This window comes from Larus michahellis, chromosome 13, assembly GCF_964199755.1.
Source record: "Larus michahellis chromosome 13, bLarMic1.1, whole genome shotgun sequence".
Classification (NCBI taxonomy): domain Eukaryota; kingdom Metazoa; phylum Chordata; class Aves; order Charadriiformes; family Laridae; genus Larus; species Larus michahellis.
In genome coordinates this window covers 6,198,556-6,208,543 of record NC_133908.1, presented here as the reverse complement: position 1 = coordinate 6,208,543, position 9,988 = coordinate 6,198,556, and the positions used below count along the sequence as shown (strand labels likewise).

At 39.9% G+C, this 9,988-nt stretch overlaps 1 protein-coding gene across 4 annotated transcripts in view; it reads left to right on the top strand.

Moving 5' to 3' along the window:
• MED15 (mediator complex subunit 15) overlaps positions 1-9,988 on the top strand; it is a 30,257-nt gene that overhangs the window by 1,270 nt on the left and 18,999 nt on the right. For all 4 annotated transcript variants that reach the window (XM_074607090.1, XM_074607091.1, XM_074607089.1 and 1 more), the window contains exons 2-6: positions 5,676-5,763; positions 6,954-7,005; positions 7,467-7,496; positions 8,692-8,907; positions 9,472-9,734. In XM_074607090.1, coding sequence (XP_074463191.1) covers positions 5,676-5,763; positions 6,954-7,005; positions 7,467-7,496; positions 8,692-8,907; positions 9,472-9,734 — 649 coding nt within the window. The remainder of the gene's footprint in view (positions 1-5,675; positions 5,764-6,953; positions 7,006-7,466; positions 7,497-8,691; positions 8,908-9,471; positions 9,735-9,988) is intronic.

The following is a 9,988-nucleotide window of genomic DNA, read 5'->3' as shown; positions in this document are numbered from 1 at the left end:
GCTGTCTTTTTTTTTTAAATGATACATAAACAGTATGCTGTTTGACTGCAGGTGGTTTTACTGCCTAGCTGTAGGCTTAAGGTGCTGTCTCAGAATTAAACTGTTATGGTATTCATTAAAGAAATACAATCGTGTGTCTGTCAAAGCCGTGCAAACTTTCTTGGTGCTCGGAACTGATGTTTTACTTTCTAAACTTTCTGCAAGGTTATTCATGTTGTTAGATTAGTCCCTTGCTTTTTCTTCTCCTCCTCTTCGACTCTTTCATGAAAACAGGTAAACTAAAGTGCCCTCAAATGCTGTGTAACTTTGAAGAAATAAATATGAGTAAGCAGATACAAACCTTAACACAATAAACCTTTGGTTTTGTGTTTGACCTGCAAACTGTAACTGTTTTATTCTCTCTGAGCAGGAAACGCTGCTGATAAATGTTTCAATGGAAGCATACAGCAAGAGATTAAAAAATTACTACTACTGACTAATAAAATCTTTAAGGTTAATGCCATATGAAGAGATGACAGTAATCCTAAACTTTTTATTCTTGCTGTGTAAAAGTAGAAATAAAATGTCCTCAGTTTGTTGTCTTTTACATATGTGTGCAGATGTCTGTATATAACCTGTGTGCTTTTTGTTACAGATGTATTGACACAGTCTTTTTTTTTTTTTTAAGATTGTGTCTGTAAGTGATATTTCTTCCTTGCACTCCATCCAGTTTTATAGTATACATCGTGTGTTTGTATTCACTATCTTGTTTAAAAAGCAAACAAACCTGTTACTGGGTAAGTGTACAATGACTGCAGTGGATTTTTTTTTTTTTTTAAAGTGATTAATATGTGCTAGATATCAGAAAACAATTTGGCTTGGCTTCATGTTGGTACTTGGAATAAAGTGAAGCTAGCCAGAAGTAGAGTTTATAATAGATAGGTTTATTGAATAATAAATGGAAGCAATATATTGCCTAAAAAGACTGGAGTTCTGTATGCAACGAATTTTTATTTATTTCCATGAGCTTCCAGTTTTACCATTAGTGAGGTTTATGTAGGAGGTAGAAGAGGGAGGTAATTAAAATAAATATCTGGTGAATCATCTGAAAGTTTTCTTAATTTGTGGGAAGGTTGTTCCTAACAGTTACGAAAATACCCTTTCTTATATGTATATATATCTTCCAGTTCATCCTGCAAGTAACAAGTGATATTTGTCAAGACAAATATTAGCACGTGGTCTTAAAAGTTAAGTTAAACATTCACATAACTCATTTTGAGTGCCTTGTTATAGCTTCTGGATACAGAAGTCTTAACGTGTTGCTATTTCACCCTTGGGTTTCCTTTACAACACTGACTGTAAGTTTGGGGTTTTTTTATGGTTTGGGTTTTTTTTTTTTGGTGTTAGGTTCTTGTGTGACTGCAGGTCCAAGCAGGACTTTCATACTGTTGCTAGATGAGCTCAGATGACTGAGGCCAGGGAGCACCTTTGGCTTGTCCCAGGTTGTTCTAGGAAACAGCGGTGATGTAGGAGTGTGACTATATACTTGTGCTTACCTTTATTCTGGCCCTTATAGGGAGCAGACACATACTGGTGCTTCGGGAGTCTCCTTTCTAAAGGCCATTCCTTAATATGTTTTTAAATGTTGGCATTGCCTAAAGGACAAATCTGAACTGGGTTGTGTGGTAGGAAACTCAGTATGCAGTTGAGTACAGTTCCTGCCCCACGCTACTTCTAGGCTATGTTAAAAGGGAATCGTGTTGAGTGAAGAAAAGGGATGTAACTTAAGTTGTGTGATGGTCCATTAGTTTTGTGTTCAGTTTTTCACTTGAAGTTTTGATATGTATATTCTCACTTAAGATTGAATAGATTCAATAGGATAATGGTTCAGCTAGATGAGAAGGGGAGCACGCGTGAACAGACATAAGGATGGGAATGTGGAGAGCACATGAAAGGAGGTAGAGGTGGAGACCAAGGAACAAGCAGGCAGGAGATGAGTGGATCAGCTAAAGTTGTTTTGTTAGGTTTTTTCGGGTTTTTTTTGTGGGAGGGTTTGATAAAAGGAAGATCATCTGCATTGCTGCACTCCCTGACACACTTTGCAAAACCAGTTCATAAAGCAGCCTTAATTTTATATTCCAGCTCAGGTTGTCTGATGACAATTCAGGCTCAAAAGGCCAAGGCGGCAGATGTTTCTCCCTTCCTGGGACTGTAGCTAGTGAGGGATGAGTTTTATAAATGCTTACTTTGACACAACTATGAGCTGAAGAAGCTACTGCCTCTGCAGTACCTCTTCATTGCAAGTGTTTGGGTTGCCATGCAGTCACCCTGTTGGGGAAATGTCTCAAAGTTAAAAATAACTCAGAAAAAGTGGTTATTTTAAACCTTGGTTGTTCTTCACTACTGCTGATGGTGCAGCCACACAGACATAACTTGGCAGGGGCAGCTTCTTACCTAGACACCTCCACTGGAGGATATCACTTGTGCTGGAGGATGTGCTTGTGAAGCTATGAAGAGGTGATGATGTGTGTAGAGGGAAGGGGTTTGTTTTTTTTTACCCCTGCAGAATTGGAGAGAAAGGTAATGGTAGAACAAGGCTTTAGGGAGGCTGGATTGTCCTTTGCTTCCCTCTCTGTAGCTGAAGGTGGTGTTCTGGGGACCAAGGCCCTTCAGGTCTTTATGTGTTCTGTCAAGCAAATGTGAATAAGTAATACGGATGATTCTGCTTTGGGTCTTCTGCTAGTCTGTGTTGTTATGTGAGTATTGCAGTGTTGAGGTTTGGTATTGATGAAACTTGTTAACGTCCAATCTGTCACTAACAGCAATGTTGATGTGGGACAGCATCATGTGCACAAAATCAAGTAGTGAAATCTTAATATATTTGTTGATGTTTACTTGGAGGTTTTTAAACCTTGTAATATGGATAGATGTGGCTAAGGGCCTATCAGCACACACCCCCGCCCCCATTGTTTTAAGCAGAAGAGGTTTGTTGAACTGATTGTTATAGTGATGAAATAGTCCATTTCATGAAGGAGCATTTGGTGATGCTTAATGTGGTATTGGCTCTGTAACTCATTGCCTTTTTGTTTCATTGGAATGACTGATTCGTGCAGTTGTGGTGTGAACTGGATGGGGAAGCTGGGATAGTTTTGAAGGAGAACGTGTTTTGCCAGATTTTTTTCAACTAGACCAGCTGGCCTGAGTGAGAGGTTGCACATTGTTGGGCTGGAAACAAGCTTCTTCGAAATGGACGAGGAATTCCTGAAGCTGATGTTGGTCTTGAATGCTTCATCTTGTGAAGCCACAGCTTTGAGTGTTCTGCATGAAATGAAAAAGGCAGAGTTTTAGCCCACATCTCATGATGTGTTTAGTAAGTGCTTATGAGGCAGACGAAGGTTGAATTGGCTGGTACCATCTAGTTTTCATAGTTTTGTTGAGTTTTGTGTTCTGCAAGGATATGATACATTATTTGGTATCCTTAAGTCTATGTTAAAGCTATGACTTTTTTTTTAGTGACTTTCCCAGTCTTTTAGCGTAAATATTTATATATCGATTGCAGATGAATATGTGAACAAAGAACAAGTTGTATGTTTTATTTTTTTTTTTTTTTCTTCCTCCTAGTCTAAACCTGTGTTGGAATGTTAACAGATATGACATGGAGTGCTTGGGGTGGCATTATTGGTAATGCAGATGTAGCCATTATAAAATGTCTTTCATGTTGTGTAACATCAAAAGGAAAGGGTAGCTACATATAAAAGTAGTTAACTTCTTTGTTGTGTTTGTTTCCTAAGTTCTTGATACCACATTGATCACTGTCTGTATGACATCCGCTCAGTACTACCTACATGTTACATCCTTTACTTCCCTCTGCATAATCTTTTTCCTGTTTTCTGCCTGCTCAGTTCTTGGTGCTCTCCAAAGGAGAGGCATTGTCATTGTACTATGGGACTGAGAAGTCAAGGAGGATTCAGAGAGTAGTGTGGACTTAGAGGCAGCCTTTCTGAAAGGGAAAGCACTGAAAAAGGGAGGTGTCAAAAAAGAAGTGGATATAGCTTCTTCCTCTGCAGCAGCGCTTCTATATGAGCAGCTCACCTTAAAGCTAGTTATTCTGTATTATGTTTGGATTCTGATTCAGTTTTCATTCTGAATAAATAGCATTTTTTTTGTGTCTACCATACCACATGAGCAAGCTACCATGAGACAGCCTTGCAGCAGGTAGCTACATTCTACTGTCTTGTACTTTGCAGGCTACAACAGGTTAGCTGTATGCTGCTAGTTTGCAAGGTAAGGGTGCGAGTTGTGGCAGCCTAAGCTCCTGCATTTTAAGGCTATAGCATCTGCTCTTCTCACTTCTGTGACTGTGTTACTGAGTTAATTCAGGAAGCTGAACCAGCTTACTGCTCATACAAGCGCCGTTCCTGCTGCATGGGAGGTGGTAGAAGTTCAGGGGGAAGAAAACGGTAGTCCCCCTTCAGACTGGCCAAAACTTTCAGGGATCGCTACCCTGACAGGCATTTAGTGTAGGGTAGCTGCTCGTGCAACAGCAGTTACTGAGAAATAAGTTGCTGAGATGTTAATTACAAGGTGAAAGTATTTCCTGGTAACTTGTTTGTGGAATTTAGACTGTAGCTTCTAGGCTGCTTTAAAACAGAACAGGTTTTGCAGTGAAGTGAAATGTTTCCAAGAATGAGAGTGCCCAGAGGATTTGAATAGGGCTGTTCACCTGACTGAACTCCTCGGTCTAGGACATCTTTATCTTGTTGCATGTTTCACAGTTGAATTGCTTGCTACTTTTTCATGAACTGAGAATACCCCTTGTTTTCCACCCATATCCTTAGCAATGTGTGGTTTTCTGTGTGTTTGTTTTTTGGTTTTGGTTTTTTTCTTGCCTTTTCATCTTGCATGTTCAGTATCCCCGACCAGAGGGCAAATCTAGATCCAATTTACTAGAGGTGTGATGGAGGACTCGTCATGGGACAGCAAGTCCCTGTGGTTCTGGCTGGTAAATGGGAAAGTACAGTAAGGGAATTGAAGGCTTTTTATTACCAAACCTGTAATTTTTCTCCCCTCAACTTTCCATCAACAGGGCCTTCTTTTCCTCGTATTGCTTCACCTGCTGCTTTCATGTCGGTTATCCACTCCCTCACTGCACCTCTGCTCTTCTCTGCCCCTGATCAATGCTTCCACTCATTTTCTCGCTCATTGGTCAAACCTCTATGACTTTAGGCATTTATTTATTTTTTTTTTTAAATTCTTCCACCTTATGTTTAGAGGATTCTTCTGAAAATGCCTGAAGCTAAGCAGGCTGAAGCCCGTTGTTTGCCAAACATGGGTTACATAATTCCTGTCATTCAGCTTTCCTCAAATGAACAGGTCCTGGTATTTTGTCAAAATAATACATCAGTAGGTAAAATGATGACTTGCTTAGCAGTTACTCTTGAATTTCTGCAAAGAAGATTTGTGTTGCCTTTTAGAAATTAGTTGGCTTTTTTCTCCATCATTTGAAGAAATTTTGAAGGGTGGCAATTTTAAGTAATATATGTAGTGGTGTTGTGGGGTTTTTCATGTTTGTTTGTTTTTAAATCTATAAATGAGAGAGGGGTAAAAGGCAGTTTTACAGACCTTCCTAACTACAGAAGTTGTTTTCTGATGTCCTCAATTAATACCCAGCCTTGTTTTTTCCTCTTGTTTTGCAGTGATGACGCTATGAGGAAGGCTGGTGTTGCCCATAATAAATCCAGCAAAGATATGGAGAGTCATGTATTTATGAAGGCCAAAACAAGGGTAAAGTACCTCTATTTGTTTCCAGAAGTTACTGGAGTGTCAAAAGAAATTTGGAACAACCCGCAGAAACAGAAAACTCAATGCATTTAGTTATCTGTTTCTGTTTAAGAGTACATAGTTATGCAAAATTTTTAATTTGTATGTGCTACTTTTACCCTGAGGGGAAGTGAGGTGTTTTCCATCCAATATATGCATCAAACTGGACTTCAGTCCAAGATATCTGCAACACTTAATGCGTATGTGGGACCACACTTAATTCTTATCCAAAGACTTGGGTGTAGTGAATTGCATACAATTTCCTTTATCTACAGTGTAGCACCATTCCTTATGACCAGTTTGGTGTCAGGAGAGACTAAGGTATCAATGAAAAGGCTGTGTCAGGAGTAAGACCAAGGGAAGTGCTGTGGTCTCTGTGAAAGTCTGGTTATCAGGTACAACTCTAGACTCTACCCAAATGTAAACTTCTTTCCTGGAGCAGTGTTAGAAGAAACTGTATACTGTTGCTGTCTCCAAATTAGCCAATTCTGAGATAAAACTTCTCTTGGTCAAAGTTTTGTAATGATGATGTCACAAACTTATGTCATCCTCACTGGTGAGTTGGTGTTTCATGGGCAGGAAGGCTGTCTCAGCCCTGTGCAGTTTCTCTTACACATTATGAAGCGCGCTAATAAAATGCTGCAAAGAATATTTGTCTTTCTGCTTCTGATGCTTCTATCATATGTTAGTCTTTAAAGTTGTTAACTTGTAGTTGTAATACTAACTTAGCTTAAAAAAAGTTCTTGTAGTATGAATGTGACATAGTTGAAGAACTGAAGTCAGTCAGTGTACCATGTAAGCAGGTTCAATCCTTAAAAAAGGAATTAGAGTGGATAAGAAGTGGAAAATGGATGTATTGGTTTATAATTATGTTCACATATTGTGATCCTGGTATTGTAACTGTCATGAAAGTTCTTTCCAGTGAACTTTGTGGTTTCCTGGCCTTCTTGTACCATCAACCACAATGACCTATTAATAAGAATATTGTCGTTCAGTTAATGAACAGGCTGTTCCTTGCAAGAGAACTCCTCTGAAAAGCCCACAGCCATTGTAAAGTAAATATGTTATGTTGAGGAAGAATACTGAAGAACCAGAAAGTCAGGGTTGCAATGTTTTTATTTCCTATACTAAAATACTAATTTTTTCACCTTTAGGAAGAATATCTTTCTCTTGTGGCCAGACTTATTATCCATTTTCGAGATATTCGTAAGTAATTGTTTCGGTTTGGCTTTTTCTTTTCCCCCCTCAGTAATGGGATTGCTCATCCCATCCTCCCAAAAAAGTAAATTTTAGGGTTTGTGCGTATGGTTCTGCATGTGACAAGTTGCTTTAAAATATTTTTCCTGTAATATACATGCCTATTTCTAAGTAGTGTTTCTTTTACACATCTGTCAATAATTGAAAAGTGTTTGAGAAATTATTTAAGCTTACTACTTTTTCCACCTTCCTAATTTTTTCCTGTATTTTTGCTTTCTTAACATTGTTTATGTAGCATTCTGGTTACCAAATTGGCTTAGATTAATGTGTTTTGTTAGAACTATAGTAGACTGATTTTTAAAATTTTTTAAATTATTATGTAAATATATTTCTTGTAGAGAATATATCAGAAGGGCTAAATTTACACGTGACAAGATTAACAAAGGCAATTAATTATTCTTCCTTTGCAGACAATAAGAAATCTCAAGCCTCAGTCAGTGGTAAGAGCTCCTTTTTTTTTTTTGCCCCCCCCGTTTCGTTTCTAAATAGAATAGCTTAGAAATCAGGGCTGTGGTGTACTAAGGATAAGAAGGCTGTGGATTCCCTAGCTGGAATATTAAATGCTGATGGAGGAGACAAAAGGTAGCATGGTAGTCTTGGAGTTGTTCAGTGATGCGGGTGACAGGCTTGGACAGTCCTTTGTATGTAACGCAGGAGACTTGTTTGTTTCCCTGTTTGTACTTTTGTTAGCTCACAGCCTTAAGGTTCTTGAAAGAACAGGAGTTCTGCTGAGCAGTCCAGGTTTCTCCTTGTTACCAGCTTTGGGTTCCTCATTGTGTTGCAGCAGAGGTACACGTGTTTGTTGGGTGTATGCATTCTGCCATATGACTGAGGTTAAATCTGATCATGCCTTCTGCCTCAGTGATAATTCTTACAGCTGTGTATGTTAGGAACATAGTATGATCCTTTATTTTTATCCCTCTGTAGGCTAAATATGCAATGTCTGTGATTGATTAACATCCAGCCTAGACACTTGGAAATTATTTTATAAAGTATTAAGAAAGACGGGATGTTGCGTTCTTTACCTGATTAATATTGCTTTGTGCCCCGTGTTGTGTTTTGCCCTCTTGAATTGCCATTCCTTTGTTGACTTCTCTTTTCTGAGTGCCCAGGATTCAGATTATGACAATTGTCTTGAAAGGCACTGATTTTATCCACTGCATAATAAACTTGATGTTATGGGGGAACTGTGTAGCAAAGTACTTCCTCTGGTCTGAGCACTGCTTCTCCATGTTGACCTCAGGAGGAACAGGCTAATTGGATCCACAGTGGAGTCTTGATTTTTGAGGTTATGAGCTGTATATCCTCATGGAGTTTTCTTGGCAGCTGGTTTTGACTTGCATATAAATTCAGAGGTGGCTAATAAGTTCCTTTTCTCTAATATATTTAGAATCTATTTGGAACTTTGCCAATCTGAAGCAATTGAAATAATCTCCACTCTGTTTACAGAGCGGCAGAGATGTGCGAGAAGCTTCTTGTGGTCTTACAGGCAGAGCAGCGAATGCTATATTCTCGGGGTGTTGCATCTAGTCATGGTCTGAAGCTGACAGATCAGAGAGTGGATGATGGAGAACAGAGGATTTTGGGGAGGCAATTGCATGGCTGGCTGCATATTGGTAACTATTTTCTTTGTAGATCCAATGAATGCCCTGCAGAATCTAACTGGGGGTCCCCCAGCAGGGGCGCCTGGAATGGGCATGGCTTCCCGAGCTCAAGGAGCACCGATGAGTGGGATGAGTGGCCTTGGTCCAATGGGACAACAGATGAGTCTTCCAGGGCAGCAGCAGCCTCCTGGAACCTCGGGAATGGCCCCTCATGGTATGCCTGGTGTCTCTACAGCTACTCAGCCGAGTAAGTGCTTGGTTTGCTTTAACCACTGAAATTGTTAGATCAGCTTTTCAGTGCATAAATCTTTTCCACAAGGAAGGGGTGCTGAAGAGATTTCATGCTTCTGGCTAAATCAGCCAAGTGAACTGCAGGAAGAATTGATTTCAAATACTGCTACCTAATGGGATAAATGTATTCCAGTCTAGCTGTCGTATGAGAAAATGCTTCGTTCATCCTACAAGATGTCAACATCAGAACTTTGCTTTTGTAGAGCTCACCCATGTTTTCTAAGGGTATGGTGCTTCCTGCTGGTGACCTCTATGTATATTTCCTCCTGCACATTTTTACATTCTTTACCTAGGTTGCTGACTCAATATAGGCAGTGAGAATTAACGGCTGGTAGTAGGAAGTGTCATTAATTCTGCTGCTAATGTGCCTCATCCATTTGGGGAAGGAAAAGTATATGCTGCTAACAAATAACATTAATGTACTTTAGGGATTATCTTCAATTATTATGAGTTATACTGGGTAACAGTCTCTCGCACTGTTCGGGTCTCATGTTTTAAGTAGAGTCTACCTTCTTTTTAGCCCAACTTCAGCTTCAGCAGATAGCTCAGCAGCAGCAGCAGCAGCAACAACAATTCCAGCAGCAGCAGGTGGCTTTGCAGCAGCAGCAATTCCAAGCCCAGCAGTCAGCCATGCAACAACAGTTTCAGGTCCAGCAGCAGCAGGCGGCAGCAGCTGCAGCGGCCCAGCAGCAGCAGCAGCAACAGCAGCAGTTGCAAGCCGTCCAGCAGCAGCAACAGCACATGCTGAAACTGCAGATGCAGCAGCAGCAAAACCAACAGCAGGTGATGACAAATAACTACAATGGCAATTGAGGTGATCTGTGGTCAGTTACTTGTCAAGTAAGGCTTGGCTTGCGTGGAAGTACTTAACATCAGCTCTGCCAGTTATTAATGCGTTTCCACTTTAGGGTAGGACTTCAGTTTAGACTGGCAAGTTAATTGGCAATAATATATTACATTCCTAGAGGAAAGGCTTAACAGTCATGTGGTTGCTTTCTTCTGTCGTAGCAATAGACAACTAAAACCTTTGTTTCTTT